At 33.0% G+C, this 23218-nt stretch overlaps 1 protein-coding gene across 1 annotated transcript in view; it reads right to left on the bottom strand.

The window, feature by feature from the left end:
- Positions 1–23218, bottom strand: part of LOC139522887 (uncharacterized) — a 38685-nt gene continuing 15467 nt past the window's right edge. Inside the window, exons 5-12 of the mRNA XM_071316519.1 lie at positions 21313–21428; positions 20233–20302; positions 15609–15703; positions 7018–7064; positions 5876–5981; positions 4560–4695; positions 682–791; positions 1–217 (exon numbers count right to left, since the gene is read on the bottom strand). Of these exons, the coding sequence (XP_071172620.1) occupies positions 139–217; positions 682–791; positions 4560–4695; positions 5876–5981; positions 7018–7064; positions 15609–15703; positions 20233–20302; positions 21313–21428 (759 nt within the window). The 3' untranslated portion in view covers positions 1–138. The remainder of the gene's footprint in view (positions 218–681; positions 792–4559; positions 4696–5875; positions 5982–7017; positions 7065–15608; positions 15704–20232; positions 20303–21312; positions 21429–23218) is intronic.

The following is a 23218-nucleotide window of genomic DNA, read 5'->3' as shown; positions in this document are numbered from 1 at the left end:
TAATACATATTTATTTTATTGCACATGTAAGACGACTGGATAATACAATAACATTAAAGGTACCAGTTTTAATGAACCAGGTGAGCATTTCTATAAATCAAGTAAATCAAAAGACAATATTAAAAGTAAATGATAAATCTATTCTGTTCGTGTGAACACTTTAAACTGGAATTGTAATCCATTATCTTCCTGAATTTCTGGGTCAACTCCTGCCTCTCTGTAACATAAATTTCATAAATATAAAGATATTAGTAGGCGAAAATGTTAATAAGAACATTAAAAGCATAGTTAGAAAATTCATGCGATTAACAAGGAGAAATGGTAACGTCTATTTTCATAAACTGTGCCTTATTTCACCAAGAATCATTTAATATAACTGTCCCTACCACTGTTCCTTTGGTATCTTTCGCCCCTCTTTTAGAGGAATATTTTTAAGTTGACCAAATGAAGTCTTTAAAGCAGAATTGGCAATGCAAGTCAACTATTATGTTATTAATTTATTGAATCGTTGGTATTTTTTTGTGATTTTACTTGTTACCTTTTTAAAACGTTAACTAATGTTGTATGTAAACAGAGTTCCGCTTATAATTGTTCTGACTAATCAACTTTGTGTCCTCACTTCCGACGCACTTGTTATGCACATATTATTTATTCTGCAAATGTAAAACCTCAAAAACATACCCAGTTTCCTTGAAACAGCTTGGTATTGGAGGAAAGAATGTATCACTTGGGAAGTCCTTGTATATTTCTGTGAGGTATATTTTCTTACAACATGGGTGATGTATTGCATCCTACAATATTAAATAACCATTAGACATTGACCTTGAAATCAAGTAGGCGGATGCCTTCATTTGCATTCCAAAATAAAAAGGCTTAAAAACTGAAGTGTTATAAATTTGACTAATATTAAGATAAAAGTTAAAATGAATCCTTCAATTTTGACTAAAATTGTATTATTTGTGAACCTTATATAGCTCTTTAACTGTTTCGTTTGGCTCTCATATATCCGGATCTGAGAGTTCATGATGAAGATATATCTCACTAGATGTGTCGAAACGAAACGAATGGTACCGTCTCAAAAATTTGAAAAATCTGCAATTTCACCAACACATTAGGACACAAACATGATGGTAGTCTCACATATCATAAATGAGCTCAAAATCTGAAGGCGTATTGAAAACTGATTTTCAACAATTTTCCAAGTCGTAAACCTTATTTTCCGCAAAAATCAGCGGAGCGGAACCAAACTTAAACTTGATCTGTAACTTATCATGGGTAACTGACATACCAAAAATCAGCCAAAAAACTTCGGTACTGACATAGTTTATAACAAAAATTTCTGAAACTGTCCGTTTAAAGATTTTGAAATTATAAAAACAAGAGTGCACACACAGAAATGTCTCACCTTCTTTACTAATCATTGATATTATGTTGATACTCCTAAATCTAAAGCTTTATTATGACTGTCACATAGACTTAACATGAACCATGAAAATGAGGTCAAGGTCAGTTGAACCATATGCCAGGCAGACATGTACAGCTAACAATGCTTCCATACAACAAATATAGTTGACCTATTGCTTATAGTTTAAGAAAATAGACCAAAACACAAAAACTTAACAGCAATGAACCGTGAAAACCAGGTCAAGGTCAAATAAAACCTGCACGACTGACATATAGATCATAAAATATTTCCATATACAAAATATAGTTGACCTATGACATATAGTATTAGATAAAAAGACAAAAACTCAAAAACTTAACTTTGACCACTGAACCATGAAAATGAGGTCAAGGTCAGATAACAACTGCCCGCTAGACATGTACACCTTACAATCATTACATACAACAAATATAGTAAACCTATTGCATAAAGTATGAGAAAAACAGACCAAAACACAAAAACTTAACTATAACCACTGAACCATGAAAATGAGGTCTAGGTCAGATGACATCTGCTCGCTAGACAAGTACACCTTACAATCATTCCATACAACAAATATAGTAGACCTATTGCATAAAGTATGAGAAAAACAGACAAAACCACAAAAAAAAGGGTCAGATGACACCTGCCAGTTTGACATGTACACCTTACAGTCCTTCCATACACTGAATATACTAGCCCTATTGCTTATAGTATCTGAGATATGGACTTGACCACCAAAACTTAACCTTGTTCACTGATCCATGAAATGAGGTTGAGGTCAAGTGAAAACTGTCTGACGGGCATGAGGACCTTGCAAGGTACGCACATACTAAATATAGTTATCCTATTACTTATACAGTAAGAGAGAATTTAACATTGCAAAAAATCTGAACTTTTTTTTCAAGTGGTCACTGAACCATGAAAATGAGGTCAAGGACAATGGACATGTGACTGACGGAAACTTCGTAACATGAGGCATCTATATACAAAATATGAAGCATCCAGGTCTTCCACCTTCTAAAATATATAGCTTTTAAGAAGTGAGCTAACACCGCCGCCGGATCACTATCCCTATGTCGAGCTTTCTGCAACAAAAGTTGCAGGCTCGACAAAAACTAAGATTTCAACTCCGTTTGGCAAAGTTGATATTAGAAGGATTTGGATATTTTTCGGACCTTTTGTTTCATAAAGCTCTTCAACTGTTTAGGTATTCATACATTCAGGCTATCAAGTATTTGGCTTTTTATGCCCCACCTATGATAGTAGAGGGGCATTATGTTTTCTGATCTGTGCGTCCGTTCGTTCGTTCGTCCTTCCGTCTGTCCTTCATTCCGTTCGTGGTCAAGTTTTTGGTCAAGGTAGTTTTTTGATGAGTTGAAGTCCAATCAACTTGAAACTCAGTACAATAAATAAACTCATCAAAGATATCAGGACTAAATTTTATATATACGCCAGACGCGCGTTTCGTCTACAAAAGACTAATCAGTGACGCTCGAATCCAAAAAGTTAAAAATGCCAAATAAAGTACGAAGTTGAAGAGCATTGAGATTCAAAATTCCTAAAAGTGTTGCCAAATACAGCTAAGGTAATCTATGCCTGAGGTAGAAAAGCCTTAGTATTTCAAAAAAATAAAAATTTTGTAAACAGTTAATTTATAAATATAACAATATCAATGATAATTCATGTCAGCACAAAAAGTGCTGACTACTGGGCTGGTGATACCCTCGAGGAAATAAATCTCCACCAGCAAATGTGCTCTATGGTAAGATCTTTCTAATTTGAATGCCAAATTAGTGTTTTGACCCCAATAGTACAAATATATGGTTAAAGTTTTTGGTCAAGGTAGTTTTTGATGAAGTTGAAGTCCAATCAACTTGAAACTTAGTATACATGTTCCCTGTGATATGATCTTTCTAATCTAAATGCCAAATAAGAGTTTTTACTCAAATTTCATTGTCCACTAAACACAGAAAATGATAGTGCGAGTGGGGCATCCGTGTACTATGGACACATTCTTGTTTGGTTCTTAATTAAAGTAAATCATGAAAAAGCGATTCTTTGGGGTCAATAGTTATCAAAAGTACCAGGATTATAATTTTATACGCCTATAATTTTTTTTTTTTTGGTATCATTTTATTTCAGTAACAAGTTACCTTACAATTTTTGCATTATTACTACATGAATTGTTTCAAATTGTCTTAAATGGCGATGCAGGGTCGTAAAAGAAGCTATATCTGCCATAAAGAGAAGTCTCAAACATGGGGTAAGTGAAAAACACAATTTGCGTTGAAAAGAATACAAAATCATCAAAAACTTATTATAATCAACGAAGTTATCTTACTGTAAACGTCAAATTTACGATAATGAGCAATGCAGTTTTGAGTTTGAAAGAAATCAGATGGATGCGGTGTAAATATCAACAAGACAGTAATAAATCCAAACAAACAATAATCCACATAATATGTAAATAACAACATCTCTTCTTCTATAATGATCAATTATTAGTGATATGTCCAACTCTAAATCATCCTCTACCCAACAGCGTAGGAAGTTCTTAATATGTTACATACGGTAACAAGGATTTGACTTGAGCAAATATTCATAGACAAAGGACTAGATATTGCCTCATGTTAACTTAGTTTTTTGTAAAGTAAATGTTTTATCATTTAGCGTGTATGTCTATTTTGATATTTATATCATATATTTTTTTAAGTATAACAACTATTTGTCAATGTATAGACCTACCTCATAAACGTTTTTCCCATCTTCAAAACACCCTGGCATACTCATTCCCATTTCATAAGACTTACATCAAATACCTTTTGACCACATAACACATAACACCAAATAACTTTCTCAATCTTTATTTTTACATCATATACTGTCGCCCTAACACACACCCTTTTTTCAATGTTTATACTTACAATACATACTTTTGTCGGTGAATTCACTTATATGATATATGTTTCCCCTAAAAAAAAACACCAATTTTCCAATGTTTATACTTTCATCATCTACCCCCCCCCCCCCCCCCCCCAAAAAAAAAAAAAAAAAAACAACATTTGTCAATGTTTATACTTTCATCATGTACTTTTGCCCAAAAAAATACCCAATTGTCAAAGTTTATACTTACATCATATACTCTTTGTCCACCTAACACCCATACTCGTTCACATTTTCCTTCTTGTTTTAATGTATTTGCATATATCAAGGCTGTATCTAAGTTGTCTGTAACTTTATTTACATACTCATCGGATTCTAGTTGATCCCTGTTGAAAAAAATATGTTACGGTATCTCCCAGTCCCTGTATCAATCTATACTAAAACATTAGCCAATCACAATCAATATTCACTCTTGTCTCATTGTAAAAAGTAAAAACACAAAAAATACTGAAACGGAAAGTTCCTAATCAAAAGGCAAAATCAAATGATAAAACACACCAAACGAATGGATAACAACTGTCATATTTCTGGTTTGGTACAGGCATTTTCAAATGTAGAAAAATATGGATTAAACCCGGCTTTATACAGCTAAAGCTCTCGATTGTATGACAGTCGCATCAAATTCCATTACATTTACAACGATGCATAAACAAAACAGACATAATAGATAAAATTGTCCCAAGGGTGACTGGGGAATAGAAATATGGTCACTTGGTCTTCTTCCGACCGGCAGTAAAACGCTTGCCGAAGATGGGTGTCCGTTTGGCTGTGCGGGATGTATTAAGTTCGCAGCCACGTCCGGTCAGATTGGGGACGTTAAATCCGATGCCTCGTGTGCCATGCTATTTGCACGTTAAGAACCCTTGCAACAACTCTTTGAGGGGTCCATAGGTGGCCTGTTGCAAGGCAAAATTTCTGTCCCTATCCAATATACCCTCATTTTCCAGTGGCAGTCCAAATTTCCCAGATGGCCTCTATTATTTCAAGACCTACCTATAGTATTTATTGTGAACTTGTTCTCGTCCTGAAAATGCATGAAATATTTGCCACTGGACGGTAAGCAACCAACAATCAATCAATAAAATTGTCAAAATTATAATCCTTTCGTTTCATTTTATCCTCCTGAAATTAAATGTTATCTTATTTTGACAGTTTGAGGCACCATCAATTGTAAAAGGTAGTAATGTCCTGTGATATGTTCTGGACATGAAATAGCACTGTCTAACTATGTAAAAACAAAAGTTTTTTGTTCACATTTTCATTAAACCGTTCGTTTTATCCCAGATATGTATTAACATAATTCCCCACTATCTAAATGCTAAATTTAATGAGACAAAAATCCAATTATTTAGTCAAAAGGTCAGTATCGAAAATCTGGTGTACTCGAAAAGTATGTGAAATTGAAAATTATCTTAAATAAAAAGGTTTTTCAAAATTTTTTATATTTTTTTAATTCTATTTTATTATTTTTAACCTTGAACAAGCCTAAAGTTCATACATCCTTACCTTTTGGAATGAGAAATAATGACGTTCAGATAGCCAGGGTGTGTCCGTTCCAAACCTTTAGTGCTTTCCCATGTCATTCGCCCTTTTATCACCACTGTGTATTTTCCTGTAAAATGTTACAGATACTATTTGTCAATGATTGCATTTATGCAATTTACGATTGAGCATATATGCAGATTACAGCATGCTGACATTTGTTTAGTTATCATTCACGTAAAAGCATTAAACAAGAGAATAGTGATCATTCATAACTTGTGATTGGCTGTCTGGATTTATTTGAAACTGGTAAAGTTTTAATATTGACTCAAGTATGTATTTTGAATGAAAACCTATTTAAAACTATAAGTTTTGTGAAGGCAACCATAATGAGGATCAAATCATCCAAAAACCACCATCATTATTAGGGGATGTAACAATGAATCGTATTGATTTAATTTGTAAAAAAATAAAGCAACATTCATCAGCAAACAAATGGCGTAATGCCTGAATCTTAGATTGTGTTCCGAATCTTAGATTGTGTTCCGAATCTTAGAATGTGTTCCGAATCTTAGAATGTGTTCCGCAGTCAGGCCTCTTCTAGAACTTGGTTCTGCATCCTAAACTGAAATCACGGAGGCATGACAATGACTGCATCAATAATTAATCGTTTTTCCACAATCTGTGCGATAATTTCTAAGATGCAACTACATGTGATGTCGACAATGTCCAATGTAACATACAGTTTTGATTTTAAATCATCATCGAATGAGAGTTTTAGCATTATGCATGCTTAATAGTCAAATCTATGAAGCAGTTTTCTATAACATTATTTTACATGTATCTCCTAAAGAACATAATGTCAGGATCACCAGTTTGAATTTTAGATCGGCTTAAAAACAGCATTTTCAGTAAGACAATTCTATGATGATGGAAGTATAATATCAATCAAACGTCTGAAGCAGTTTCCGAAGATCTTTCAAGTAAAGAAAACAGAATAATTTCTTTAATACAAAAGACACAACTGCAACCAAACTTTTTGCTGCAGGTTTTTTTTTTATTAATGATGATGTACAATGTTACACATCAATCTTTAAATCAATTATCTAAATTATCTGCATCAACCAACAGGATGCAATAATTCACATTACTTTCGAATATCTTACCTTTAATGGTTGGACTACATTTCTGTGTATAATATTCGTAGTCTTTCCTGAAAAAAAGTATTTCAACCAATTGTTTAATATATGACAAATCAAGGAATATCGTATCCTGATATGTTTTTGTACCGTTTGCACGTGTCCTATTCCAGTCTGTGATATTTTTACTGTGTGTAAATTACAATGGCGTGTAAAACATGCATAACAAAAGGCGCATCGGGTCTTACTCTTTTTAGAGCTTATTGGATTTCCTCAGTTTCCCTCCGTTAAATTAATTTCTCTGTTCCTAATCGTATTACCTTATTTCAAACGACGGTTCACTGTTGCCGCTTGACTTACGCAATGATACTTGAAAGTAACCCGCTTCAAGTTTATCATAGTAGGCATTTACCTAACCAGCTCTTTGCAATCTTCCGCATTTTACAAGTTAGCTTCCAACCGCCCAGCCTTAAGAACTTCTCACATTTCAAGGTGAACTAGTTCCTCCCGAGACAATAAAAATTACAATTAACAAAATATTCCGAACTTTCAGGAAAATTCAAAACGTAGAGTCCTTAATCAAATGGCAAAATCAAAAGCTCAAACACATAAAAAGAATACAAACATACACCTATGGACCAATTTCCCATGTTATAACAGGAGACCTTAACATCGTTCGCGACCGAGAGTTAAAATCATTTCTCAGTAAAGGACCTAAATATCGTCCCCCGTCAACTATTAACTGGAATGAGTGTCGTAATATCATCAACGACTCACTCCGTGCCTACTGTTTGAAATGGGTAAAACGGGAAAAAGCTGACAAAAAATCTTTGGACTCTTTTTTTAATTCAGTAATGAAGATAGTTGATATTCGAATACAACATTTTAAAGAACATTTTACCCTCAACAAAAACTATAAAAACCCTATTTCGCGTATCAAAAATAAACTAACAGAACTAGCCAAGGAATTTGTTTTTGTCCCGGCTGATAAAGCTGCTAATAATATCATTATTGTTTGACGTAAATTTTATATAGAGGTTCTGCAAAAGGAAATCACGAATTCACCAACATTCCAACTGACTTCATTTTCAGAAAACGACATCTGTAACAAACATAAACTTTTAGCTACTTCTTTACAAGCAGAACCAAACACAATGAAAGTCCCAACTATGTACTGGCTTCCGAAGCTGCACAAAAAACCTTACAAATATAGATTTATTTCATCTTCTAGCCATTGTTCAACTACTAAATTGTCTGTTTTACTTACTAGTACACTTGGTACAATAAAAAACCTGATAATAAATTGTTCAAATAAGGCCTTTGAAAATAGTGGAATTAATTACTTTTGGAGTGTCAAAAACTCGTTGGAAGTACTTGATAAATTGCATGCATATATTGGTGATTTTGAATCTGTTCAAAGTTTTGATTTTTCTACCCTATATACCACTTTGCCTCATATTCTTATTAAGAAACAATTCACATCCCTAATTAACTGGGCATTTAAAAAGTCGGAATGCGAGTACATATGTTCAAACTCTTTTAGATCATTTTTTTAGTAGCAATAAACAAAAGAACTATGTCAATTGGACATGCTTTGATACTATTTATGCACTTGAATTTTTACTTGATAACATTTTTGTTCGCTTTGGAGATTCCGTATATCGTAAAGTTATTGGAATTCCAATGGGGACTAACTGTGCACCACTTATTGCGGACCTGTTTTTGTATTGTTATGAGTTACAATTTATGACTAAAATTAGCAAAGACCCATCAAAACAACATTTGATACAAAAATTTAACAATACTTTTAGATATTTGGATGATATATTGGCTCTAAATAATGACGACTTCAGTATGTATACTAAAGAAATTTATCCTGTAGAACTTACTTTAAATAAAGCTAATGATAACAATGACCACTGCCCTTTCCTCGATCTTGATATCTATATCATAAACGGGAAGCTTAATACAAAAATTTATGATAAAAGAGATGATTTTTCATTTCCTATTGTTAATTATCCATTTTTAGATGGTGACGTTCCCTTGTCACCATCTTATGGTGTTTATATATCTCAACTTGTACGATTCGCTCGTGTATGTAACAATGTATTAGATTTTAGCGAGAGAAATTTATGTATTACTGAAAAATTATTACACCAGGGTTTTCGATATCACAAACTGGTCAAAACATTTACTAAATTTTATCACCGGTATAAGGAAATAATTCGTAAATATAACTCAACATGCAGACATCTTATACGTTCAGGTATTTCACATCCAAAATTTTATGGAAATATTCTTTATAAAGCACAAAAATGTCAGTATTCTCCTCAGAAACTAACAAAACCTTTAAATAGACTTATTAAAAGGGGATATAGTTACGATACTGTTGTCAGGTCATTAAAGATTGCATATTTTAGCTTTAACATTGATTCACTGATAGGGTCTTTGCATCGAAACTAAACACATTTATTTCTAAAAAAACAGCTGTTGGCATGACACGGGTTATGTTCTTCTCATATATTTTATGATAGTATGATACTAAACCCCTAATGGGAGGGATTGTACCTGATATTCATATGATGAAGACATAATCTTTCAATCAGTTTAATTGAGGTCTGGAGCTGGCATGTCAGTTAACTGCTAGTAGTCTGTTGTTATTTATGTATTATTGTCATTTTATTTATTTTCTTTTGTTACTGAATTTTAATGTGCGTATTGTTATTCTTTTACTTTTCTACATTGGCTAGAGGTATAGGGGGAGGGTTGAGATCTCATAAACATGTTTAACCCCGCCGCAATTTTGCGCCTGTCCCAAGTCAGGAGCCTCTGGCCTTTGTTAGTCTTGTATGATTTTAAATTTTAGTTTCTTGTGTATAATTCGGAGTTTAGTATGACGTCCATTATCACTGTACTATTATGCATATTTTAGGGGCCAGTTGAAGGACACCTACGGGTGCGGGAATTCTCGCTACATTGAAGACCCATTGGTTGCCTTCGGCTGTTGTTTGCTCTATGGTCGGGTGGTTGTCGCTTTGACATATTCACCATTTCCTTTCTCAATTTTATTTAGTGTCAAAATATATATTGTTATATTGAACTCCTTTACAACTGAACAGAAACGGGGTGCAAATTTGAAATACCTCGCCAGCTTTACTGATTATGATTGAATTTATGCTGAAACTACATGTATTACACAAACGTAACAAATCAATAAGCATTAAAAAAAGTTCAAGGTCACACAAAACCTGGCAGATGGTCATGAACACCTTACAATCATTCTAGACACCAAATATAATTGACGTATTACTCAAAGTAACTTCAAACATATCCGGTGATAAAGGAAACTAAACGTTAATGAGTTTTGTAGGTTCGTTTTGTTGGTTGAGTTCGTCTAGCTCGGTTTTCAATTCTATAGGTTGTATTTTATTTTGTAGACTGTTGGTTTTTTTTCGTCAGTTTGTCTACGACATTTGATTAAGAGTATATTCATTTGGAATATATCACCCTCTTTTTAAATTCAGACGAATCCTATTTGGAAAAAATATACAAATGCATTATACCTATTACTTGTAACTAAGAAACGACCCTTGTAACTTTACCCTGATAGACATGTATACCATACCTTGAAATGAATATACATATATACTAAAGGAAGTCCTATTACTCACAACACCAAAAACTTCAAATGATAGTATGATTTGTATGCCCCACCTACGATATTTGAGGGGCATTATGTTTCCTGGTCTGTGCCTCCGTTCGTTCGTTCGTTCGTCCGTTCGTCCCACTTCAGGTTAAAGTTTTTGGTCAAGGTAGTTTTTGATGAAGTTGAAGTCCAGTCAATCTTGACTTACATCTAGAAATTGACAATGAGGGTCGGTTGAAAACAAAACTTTACGACAAAAGAGATGATTTCAGCTTTCCAATTGTGAACTTTCCATTTCTAAGTAGCAACATTCCAGCAGCACCTGCATACGGGGTATATATCTCCCAATTGATACGATATTCCCGTGCTTGCATTTCCTATCATGATTTTCTTGATAGAGGTTTGCTGCTCACAAGGAAGCTATAAAACCAAGAGTTCCAAATGGTGAAGTTGAAATCATCCCTTCGTAAATTTTACGGACGCCATCACGAGTTGGTTGACCGTTATGGAATAACCGTTTCACAAATGATATCGGATATGTTCCTTACGTCGTAACTACAATCCCCTTCCCTTTCATGAATATGACCTACCGAATTAGACTATTTACCGGATTTGTAATCACTTAAGCAACACGACGGGTGCCACATGTGGAGCAGGATCTGCTTACCCTTCCGGAGCACCTGAGATCACCCCTAGTTTTTGGTGGGGTTCGTGTTGTTTATTCTTTAGTTTTCTATGTTGTGTCGTGTGTACTATTGTTTTTCTGTTTGTCTTTTTTATTTTTAGCCATGGCGTTGTCAGTTTGTTTTAGATTTATGAGTTTGACTGTCCCTTTGGTATCTTTCGTCCCTCTTTTGAAACCTAGTACACATATTCCCTATGATATGATTTTGCTAATTCTAATGTCAAATTAAAGTATTGGCCCCAAATTGCACGGTCCAATGACCAAAGAAAAGATAGTGCGAAGCTCAGGTTAAAGTTTTGGTTAAAAGTTTTTGGTCAAGGTAGTTTTTGATGAAGTTGAGGTCCAATCAACTTGAAACTTAGTACATATGTTCCCAATGTTATGATCTTTCCAAATTAAAGTATTGACCCAAATTTCACGGTCCACTGAACATGTAAAATGAAAGTGCGAGTGGGGCATCGGTGTACTATGGACACATTCTTGTTTGTTTTTATAATTGAACCGTGAAAATAAGACCAAGGAACACAGACAATGTTCTTACCATGTTTCTTGGAAGCATTAAAGACTGACATGTTATATAATACAACATAATGTTGGTTTGGTATTTCTGGGAGTACATGCAACATGCAACTTTTTGGTAACAAAAGTACACGCTGAAATGTCTCGCCTTCTTTACTAATCATTGATATTATGTTGATAGTCCTAAATATAGAGCTTTAATAAACTATCACATAAACTTAACATGATCTAAGAAAATGAGGTCAAATTCATATAAACCAAACAATCATTTAATACACTAAATATAGTTCACCTATTGCTAAAAATTAGATTTAACCAAGAAAACTAACCATTGACCAATATGAAAATGAGGTAAAGGTCAGATAAATCATGCCAGACAGACATGAACAGCGTAAGATATTTCTATACACCGAATATAATTGACATATTGCATCTAGTAACAGAAAAAAAGATTCAAACTAAAAACTTCAACTTTGACCACTGATCTGTGGAAGAGGGTCCCACGTGAAAATGAAGTCAAGGTCAGATAGCACCTGCTAGTTGGACATGTATACCTTACAATCATTCCATATCCCAAATATAGTATAAAAAACAGACCGAAACACATAAACATAAATATAACCACTGAACCATGAAAATGCGGGAAAGGTTAGATAACACCTGCCAGTTGGACATGTACACCTGTCAATTCTTAAATACACAAAATATACTAGACCTATTGCTTATAGTATCTGAGATATGGACTTTACCACCAAAACCTAACCTTGCTCACTGATCCATGAAATGAGGTCGAGGTCAAGTGAAAACTGCCTGATATGCACATACCAAATATAGTTATAAGCTAATACTAATAATGACCACTGCCCTTTCCTCCATCTTGATATCTATATCATTAACGGGAAGCTTAATAAAAAAATTATGATAAAAGAGATGATTTTTCATTTCCTATCGTTAATTATCCATTTTTAGATGGTGACGTTCCCTTGTCACCATCCTATGGTGTTTATATATCTCAACTTGTACGCTTCGCTCGTGTATCTAACAACGTATTAGATTTTAGCGAGAGGAATTCATGTATTACTGAAAAATTATTTCACCAGAGTTTTCGATATAACAAACTAGTCAAAACACTTACTAAATTTTATCATCGGTATAAGGAAATAATTCGTAAATATAACTCAACATGCAGACATCTTATACGTTCAGGTATTTCACATCCAATCTTTTATGGTAATATTCTTTACAAAGCATAAAAATGTCAGTATTCACCCCAAAAGCTTACAAAACCTTTAAACATACTTATTAAGAAGGGATATAGTTACGATACTGTTGTCAGGTCATTAAAGATTGCATATTTTGGCTTTAATATTGATTCACTTATAGGGTCTTTGCACCGGGACTAAACACATTTATTTTTAAAAACCAGTTGTTGGCATGATACGGGTTATGTTATTCTCATATGTTTTATGACAGTATGATACTAAACCCCTAACGGGAGGGATTGTGCCTGATATTCATATGATGAAGACATCATCTTTCAAACAGTTTAATTGAGGTTTGGACCTGGCATGTCAGGTAACTGCTAGTAGTCTGTTGTTATGTATGTATTATTGTCATTTTGTTTATTTTTCATGGTTACATCTTTTGACATCGGACTCGAACTTCTATAGAAATGAATTTTAATGTGCGTATTGTTATGCGTTTACTTTTCTACATTAACTAGAGGTATAGGGAGAGTTGAGATTTCACAAACATGTTTAACCTCACCGCAGTTTTGCGCCTGCTCAAGTCAGGAGCCTCTGGTCTTTGTTAGTCTTGTATGATTTTTATATTTAGTTTCTTGTATATAATTCAGAGTTTAGTATGACGTCCATTATCACTGAACTAGTTACATATTTAAAGGGGCCAGCTGAAGAACGCCTCCGGGTGCTGGAGTTTCTCGCTACATTGAAGACCCATTGGTGGCCTTCGGCTATTGACTGCTCTATGGTCGGTTGTTGTCGCTTTGACACATTCCCCATTTCCTTTCTCTATTTTATCCTTTTACTCATAATAAGAGAGAAATTAACATTACAAAAAAAAATTTAGTTTTGTTTCAAGTAGTCGCTGATTAAACCATGAAAATGAGGTCCAGGTTTTCCACCTTCTAAAATATAAAGCTTTTAAGAAGTTAGTTAACGCCGCCGCCGGATAGCTATCCCTTATTCGAGCTTTCTGCAACTAAGGTCACAGGCTTGACAAAAAACCAAAAGCCTACTTTGTACTTTTTGAGGGCTTCAAGAAATGGTTTGGGAAAAGTTACTGCATTATACGATCTTATACTAGTACCGTATTTGGCACAACTTTTTGGAATTTTGGGTCATCTATGCTCTTCACATTCGTACTTGTTTTGCTTTCATACTATTTTGATCTGAGTGTAACTAGCGAGGATAAGGTAGACGAATCGCATGTCTGGCGTATAAAATTATAAGCCTGATACCTTTGATTACTAATTATACGTAAACGCTACATGATCAAGAAAAGGTAGCAAGTCCATATTTAATATGATGTAGAGAACTTTGTCCATCTCATTTGATTCAAACACGAGGCCTGTTTGCAAAGTGATTCTGGTACATTTCCAATAATATAATGCCCTTATGGGCAAACGATACCAAATGGATCTTGAACTTGAAAGTCAAAAACAAACTGACAATGTTATGGCAAAAAAGGAAAAACGTACAAAAGTAAACCACAGTACACAAAACACGGTATAGAAAACAGCTAAGAACCAGTCAACACAAACCCCACCAAACACCTCGGGTGGTGGTTTCAGAAGTGTAAGCCAGGTTGCAGTCGGCGTTTTGTTTCATGTAAGCACAAACCCCCAAGTTTTTGTCTCAAGTTTTTGTCTATTTCTGTAGTTTTAATTGAATCCATGAGTAATTAAAGAGTTTGACAAATTGTTTCAAAAACCATACATAAATTTCTTGTAAAATGCTACTCCTCTGTAAATTTCATTCAGTTTCAAACCAGAAAGATGTGAATTCCATTATTGTATTTGTAAGGGGCACTAGCTGTCAAATTTCTGTTCACCAATTTGACTCAAATTCTCATATTCGACTAACTAATAACATACTTAAACATGTTAAACATCCAAACATAAAAGTCTTAAATGAACTATTTCCGATGCAAAAAACAGAAATTATGTATCAGCATGTCAAGTACATTGTAGTTAAGACGACTGATGATCCTAGTTACGTGTAACCCAGCTCTAGCTAAGAGGTTCCATTAAAGTTCATATGAATACAGATTTAATGAGGTCGAATAATTCGCTTGAAAAAAATGAATTCATGAGCAATATATCTTTGTTTATTTTGACCAAACTGAATAAAATTAGCTGCTAAAAGCAATTTTTTTCTTCATTATTTCACTTTCATTAATGATTGAACAAAATAAATTCATGTTTTATTTTTTATCTTTATCTCGTAGCTAGTGCCCATTCAAGGTTTTATATCCATAGAACTTCTTTAATTATTTCTAGAATTGTTGTTGGCAAAGGAATTTCTAATATCAAACATTTGCTATCAAAATGAGTGTATTTGATAAAATAGGGACATCAAAACTGCAATTTTGTTGTGCCTGCCCTTTCAAGAAACCAAAAGCTCTTTATAGCTAAGAAAAGGTGAAGAGGAAAGACGTTACATCGTAGCTACGTGACAAAGTATAAGAAGAGTACGAGCAAGCTATGTGTAGAAAACATGCACACAAAACAGGTGACAACACACTCACGCTATACATGGCCAGGGAAGTTTGTTGTTCATTCCAATTCCTCTGTTGCTACACATTGCTGCCATGATAGCAAATTCACACATCTGGTTCACTTTCTAATGGAAAGAAACATGCATGTCTGATCATTTTTATTTGTTCGTGGAATCACGCACTGATTTGTCTTAGTAATGACTCCCAAGGAGATCAATCAAGCAAAACTATCAAATTATTATTGTGTGCACCCTTTTTTAGTGGAGTTTGCTGTTTAAAAAAACAAATTTTATACTATATGAATGTTGTGTTTGTTGAAATATGTAACGATGTTATCAACGAAAGCACTATGGTAAATCTACCACAGTCCTACCCCGAATTGTTTCCCAGCTTTCTTGTTACAAAGTATTATCTCCTAGAAATAAATTTTGATTTACATAGGAACTGCATAGCAAATTTATATATTCAAAATTATATATATAGGCCTATTATGTCTTTGTTTTGCTCACACAATATTGTCAATATAATGGTTTTCTGTGCGGTTGTCATACAAGTGAGAGGTATAGCTAGCTAATAAACCACGACTAATCTACCATTTTTTATATAAGGAACTGCTCACATAATGCTTGATACCAAATTTCAGGGAGCTACGGTAGGTATGTTTGTTCTGCTCACACACTATTGTCAATATAAGGTATTTCTGTGCGACTGTCATACAAGCTAACTAATAAACCATGACTAATCTACCATTTTCTATATAAGGAACTGCTCACATAAAGCTTGATACCAAACTTCAGGGAACAATGCTAGGTAGTTCAGTAGTAAAATATGAGGACATGTATCTTTCTTGTGTGTAGAGAAATGTAAGTATTCGGAGGAGCAATGAATATGAGAATATATCACTTTGTAAAGCATGCTCAAAAGAGGCTTGATAGCGAATGTCAGGATGCTCTAGTTTGTAGCTCCCGAGAAAATGAAGATGTGAATTCCATACATGGCATTCATGTATAAGAATATATATCATGGAGAAAATGGAGATGTAAATTCCATACATGGCATTCATGTATAAGAATATATATCATTGATGAGTCTTTTGTAGACGAAACGTGTGTCTTGCTCAAATACAAAATTTCAATCCTGGAATCTATGATGAGTTTATGTATTCAGTAAACAAAAAGTTGATGAACTATTAATGTGAAAACGCATTGCACTTTATAAAATGCTCAAATGAAGCTTGATACCAAATTTCTGGAAGTTCTAATTTGTATTTCATGAGACATTTATTTCTAAAATTTCAAGGGATGGACAGAGGTTAATCTGTAGATTCCTCTTCTTTGGAGCTGGTGTATAATGTTGGTTGAAGAAAAAAGTAAAATCACAAAAATACTGAACTTAGAGGAAAACCTCATTGGAAAGTCCATAATCATATGGCAAAATCAAATAACAAAACACATCAAAAACGAATGGACAAGAACTGTCATATTCCTGACTTGGTACAGGCATTTTCAAATGTAGAAAAAAAGTGGATTAAACGTGGTTTTATAGTGCTAACCCTCTCACTTTGATGACAGTCTCATCAAATTCCGTTATATTTATAATGATGCGTGAACTAAACAGACATATAAAATAAAATAGTCAAAATATGGATACAGCAGTCATCATAGTGTAACAATTTTAAAAGGAACAATTTAACAGAACACAAAAACATCTATCTACAAACACATTCATTGATTCGCGTGTGACGTCAGAAAACTTTATACATCACTTATATTTGTCGTTCAATGTACAAACAAACAATTTTAAAATTCCACATAGACAATGTTTAAGTATACAGGGTTAAAAAATCAAAAGTATGTAAGAATTAATTTCAGAAATACACCGAGATTTAAAATAGTCCAAAAGTTATATAGAATTTATAAGAATTCACAAATAGTTCATTCCACTACGCGATTGAATAATTTTGACGTTTGTGGTGATTACAATTGTGTTGTATGCTTTCTACAAGTGATAGACACATCTGTTGTTTAATTATATGGCTTAATTTAAAACTTGGTCCCATCTTAAAATCCTTAATTGACTAACTTAATAAAAACCAATGACATATTGTTAAAGAAAGCCAGTAAAATACTGACTGAAGATTATTATATTGTACATCTGAACTATGGTGCAAGTTAGTCACAATGAGCACATAATGATACATACATACTAGCACTACTGAATGGTTTGTTAGTCACATAACTGTATGATTTCAAGAATGATGAGCAATTTCTCAGTAGTTAGACTTAGATGGGCTTGATAGAGCAAACGGGGGCATGAATTATCAGTGATATTTTTATATTATAAATTAACTGTTTACAAAATGTTGAATTTTTAGAAATACTAAGGCTTTTCTACCTCAGGCATAAATTACTTTAGCTGTATTTGCCAAATTTTAAGGAATTTTGGTCCTCAATGCTCTTCAACTTCAAACTTTATTTGGCCTTTTTAACTTTTTTGGATTTGAGCGTACTGATGAGTCTTTTGTAGACAAAATGCGCGTCTGGCATATATATAAAATTTAGTCCTGGTATCTATGATGAGTTTATTTACTACATTTGTAAAATTTATTTTTTTTAAATTGCAATTTTTAAATATTTTAGTTAATTGCATAAAGTTTGAAGTAGAAAGTTTTAAAAAAATATATATAAATAGGAATTACTTTCTGAAACTATTTTCATTGTAGTTTCTCAGCTTGTTACTGAAATAACTGAATATGAATGTTTTGTGTGAAGGCATTGGGGAATTTTCATATGAAATAAAAGAACCTTTGTGCACACACTCACATACCCCCAGGCCCCTAAAGTCCCTTGTCAAAATTCCTAAGTCCAAAAACTCATAACTCATATAACTGTATAAAAATTCAACGAATCATAATTTCTTGAGAGTATGTACATCTAGTGTCCTTATTAGCTACAAAGTATCATATAATTCTGTTATATGAATTCATAGTAGTTTGATATCATGTAGAAGCAGGGTTTTCAACTACAAAAATTTAAAACATTTATTTAATAAGACAAAAACTAGCCAGTAAACATACAAAACCAACTTCTCTAAAGATTTTATAACCAACTTATTTACGTTCATTTCTGCATATTTATATAGCCTTTGTTAATCTCATGTTTTCTTTGCATTTTGGTTCATATATATTTGTATGTTTCGGAGTATAGTGTGGCATCCATTTTGCTGAAATAGAATACTTAATTGTTTAAAAGGGGGGACTCCTGGTTCAGAATTTTCTCCCTGCTTTGAAGACCCTTTGGTGACCTCTGGCTGTTTTCTGCTCTTTTTGATAGGGTTATTCGTCTTTTTGACACATTCTCCATTCTTTTATATAGACTTGATAGGCATTGAGACCTAAATTGTATTCAGATTGAGAAGCTTCCCTGATCACATCATATTGGTGTTCCAATCATTCCAAAATATATATTTAATTATAATGCAGGAAATTTCCAAAATTGTATACCCAAGGCTGTCATGTGTACTTCTGTGCTGACATGAATTATCATTGATATGGTCATATTTATAAATTAACTGTTTACAAAACTTTTGAATTTTGAAATACTAAGGCTTTTCTACCTCAGGAATAGATTACCTTAGCTGTATTTGGCAAAACTTTTAGGAATTTTGGTCCTCAATGCTCTTCAATTTCGTACTTTATTTGACCTTTTTAACTTTTTTTAATTCGAGCGTCACTGATGAGTCTTTTGTAGACGAAACGTATGTCTGGTGTAGTTACAAAATTTGGTCCTGGTATCTATGATGAGTTTATTCACATACTGGCCTTGTATTAAACCGTATGAATTTGATTTAGAATAGGAATGTATTATTTATTTATGTAATAAGTTATGGAATAAGTTGTCTTTGACAATTTAATTGTTACAACATATATTTCAAATTAAAGAAAAGGGTGAAACTGAAATAAGTGGTTAAAATAAGAAATAAACACTTTGTACTGTGAAAAAGATTCAGTGTGAAAAGCCTCTTGTATTAAAATGATTGTAAAAAGTAAAATCATAAAAATACTGAACTCCAAGGAAATTGGCAAAATCAAAAGCTTAACCACATCAAATGAATGGATAACAACTGTCATATTTTTTACTTAGTACAGGCATTTTCTTATGTAGTAAATGTTTGATAAAATCTGGTTTTATAGCTAGCAAAACCTCTCACTTGTCAACATTGTCTTATTATTTTAATCACTATAAAATCAAACAAATATATATAAACAAACATTTACCATGGCACAATAACCATGACAACACAATGATAGGATGTATAAGTACAGAGCCTCGCCATAAGTAACAAAGAAACACTAAACAGTATATAGACATATTGAGTGAGACAGAGGCTTCAATAACAATCAGCAATAAGTGTTTCTATCTATAGGTTAAGGTATAATATATGGTGCATGTAAATAAAATGAAAAGGCAAACAATGATGACAAAAAATAATCTTTATCATAAACAACATACAATATTTATATCTAAAGATGGCTAAATGTTATTGACAGTCGTTGCGAGGAAATCTTTTCAACATACAATGCAATGAAGTGGAAATGAAGATTGGTTATATGAATATGAACAACAGCAATGGAAGATAGTTTTAATTAGCTGACCTTTTCATAAACTTCAAATATAAAGTCAATATCCTTTTCAGTCTGTGTGCCCGTTGGGACTCCTTCATAACTGAAATTATAAGCAAAAACGATATATACATTTTTTTTTATACATACAAAATTCAACATTCAGATGGCTAGTTTTGAGGAAGAATTTATAATATATTTGGATCTTACTTTTGAAATGTTTGTCAATATACTGATACTATCCTCCTTTAATCTGTTTGTATGAGATTACAGCTAGATATCAAGGATCTTGCTTCATTAACTATGTGTTCTAACTTTTTCATTGAATGACAAAGTTAGTTATTTTGATTATGTACATGTTCCAAGTAATATTAACAAAATGCTTATTTCTTGCAGACCAATTTATTCCAAGTGTAATTAGGTTCATATATCAACAAGAATGTGTCCATAGTACACGGATGCCCCACTCCCACTATCATTTTCTATGTTTAGTGGACCGTGACATTGGGGTCAAAACTTTAATTTGGAATTAAAATTAGAAAGATCATATCATAGGGAACATGTGTACTAAGTTTCAAGTTGATGTAACTTTAACTTCATCAAAAACTACCTTGACCAAAAACTTTAACCTGAACTTTGCACTATCATTTTCTATGTTCAGTGGACCATGAAATTGGGGTCAAAACTATAATTTGGCATTAAAATTAGAAAGATCATATCATGGGGAACATGTGTATTAAGTTTCAAGTTGATTGGACTTCAGCTTCATCAAAAACTACCTCGACCAAAAACTTTAAACGGACGGACGAAGGGAGGCACAGACCAGAAAACATAATGCCCCTCTACTATCGTAGGTGGGGCATAAAAAAGATATTGAATGCTTACTGTTGGATGCCGAATTATCACTAAGGTATTAATAACCATAGTAACACCATACAAGGAAGACTTGTGACTAATTGCTTTCTATGGTTTTAATGGTTATCAAGAACAAAAAGCTCATTTTTATAAGGCACCAATAGAAAAGAAGACCCCACTGCCAGTCACATAGAGGTTATCATCCCATAAACAAATGTTAAAAAATCCTTCACCAATTATAATTCTTTAATTACTCACTTTTCTATAATCTTGTATAGGTTCTCATCAAACTGTGGAAGGAATGTATCACAATCATAATCTGCTAAAATCTTGGTCAAGAATATTCTTATATTATAGTCTGAATCCATTGCTGCCTAAAAAGATAAACATGTGAAATTTTTAAGACAAATTTAAATTTCCAGGAGATTAAAATGTATGTAAAATGTTGATGCTAAATTTCATTGCAACTTTTTTTGTTTGTTCATTTCTACTATATGATCAAGACTATACCATCTTTGTTTTTAAATCTTTCTTGTAAATCTTATATTTCAATATATAACTGAGTCATACAACTGAAAAGTCAAAGGTTTTCTCCTCTTTTCTTCATTCTGTTTTTCAATCTAAAAGTACCAAAAATGTTACTAAAACTAGATGTGTCGAAACAACACAAATGGCCCTGTCTCAAAAAATTGAAAAATCTGCAGTTTCAACGACACATGTGGACACAAACATGAAGGTAGTCAAGCATATAAAAAATCAGCATAAACTTGAACTGTAACTCATTATGGTTAACTCACATACCAAAATTCACTACAATATCTGTAGGCTTTTAGAAAAAAACTCTGTATAACAATTTGTTGCGGAATGACGGAATTGCGGAATGATGGAATTGCGGAATGACAGAATGAAGGACAAGAGTAAAACTATATGGCCCTGAAAACTTTGTTGCGGGGCCATAATTAACATTTATGACAAATCTGGGTATAGTAGTTTCTTAACATAATTAGTATTTCTTGGGTAAGACTTGGTTGACAAGTTAAATATAATCAAAGCGCGAAAGCGCTGTAAAGGCAGTTAATTACAGGTTGTGTGTATTTCTAGTCCAGTTATATCATTATCTTCCATATAACAGAGATGGTTTGTAGTATTTAAGATTTAGAGTTCTGTTGTACCTAGTTCACCTATATCTATAGTCTACTGTTTACAGTATATTTTCTGTACCTCACCATGAAATGCATTTTTAAGACATAAGAACTTTTCCTTTTTAATGTAAATAAAACTATTTTTAATTATTGATTATATACACATATTCAATTACTCCTATCCTATGAAAAATAATTCACAAAGATTGACTAGTCTCCGTTCTGTGTGTATTGCTAGAACATCAAGTAACATAATGGTTAATGTACATAGTAACATGTCAACTCTTTTGAAGACAGAACTTTTTTAAAATTCTCCCTCCAAGCAAAATTATTTTTCAGTATAAACATGATAAAGTTATCTACCTGTATTAATGACCTAGAGACTCTCAAGAGCCTGTGTCGCTCACCTTGGACGGTCTATGTGCATATTAAATAACGGACACATATAAAATGACAAAATTGTGTTTTTGATGATGGGGATGTGTTTGTAGATCTTTCTTTACTGAACATTCTTGGTGCTACAATTATCTCTATCTATAATAAACATGGCCCAGTATTTACAGTTGAAAATATTTTTTAAAAATTAACAAAAAATACAAAAATTTATGAAAATTGTTAAAAATTGACTATAAAGGGCAATAACTCTTTAAGGGGTCAACTTAAAATTTTGGTCATATTGACTTATTTGTAGATCTTACTTTGCAGAACATTATTGCTGTTTACAGTTTATCTCTATCTATAATAATATTTAAGATAATAACCAAACTCTACAAAATTTCCTTCAAATTACTAATTTGGGGGCAGCAATCCATCAACGGGTTGTCAGATTTGTCTGAAAATTCCTGGGCAGATAGATCTTCACTGAAGAGACAATTTCACCCTTGTCAGATTTGCTCTAAATGCTTTGGTTTCAGAGTTATAAGCCAAAATCTACATTTTACCTGTATGTTCTATTTTTGGCCATAGTGGCCATCTCGGTTGGTTGACCGGGTCTAACCACACATTTTTTAAATTAGATACCG

The sequence above is a fragment of the Mytilus edulis genome, chromosome 5 (assembly GCF_963676685.1).
Source record: "Mytilus edulis chromosome 5, xbMytEdul2.2, whole genome shotgun sequence".
NCBI classification, from domain to species: domain Eukaryota; kingdom Metazoa; phylum Mollusca; class Bivalvia; order Mytilida; family Mytilidae; genus Mytilus; species Mytilus edulis.
The sequence above is the reverse complement of the archived record's forward strand: the minus strand, read 5'-3'. Positions and strand labels throughout refer to the sequence as shown.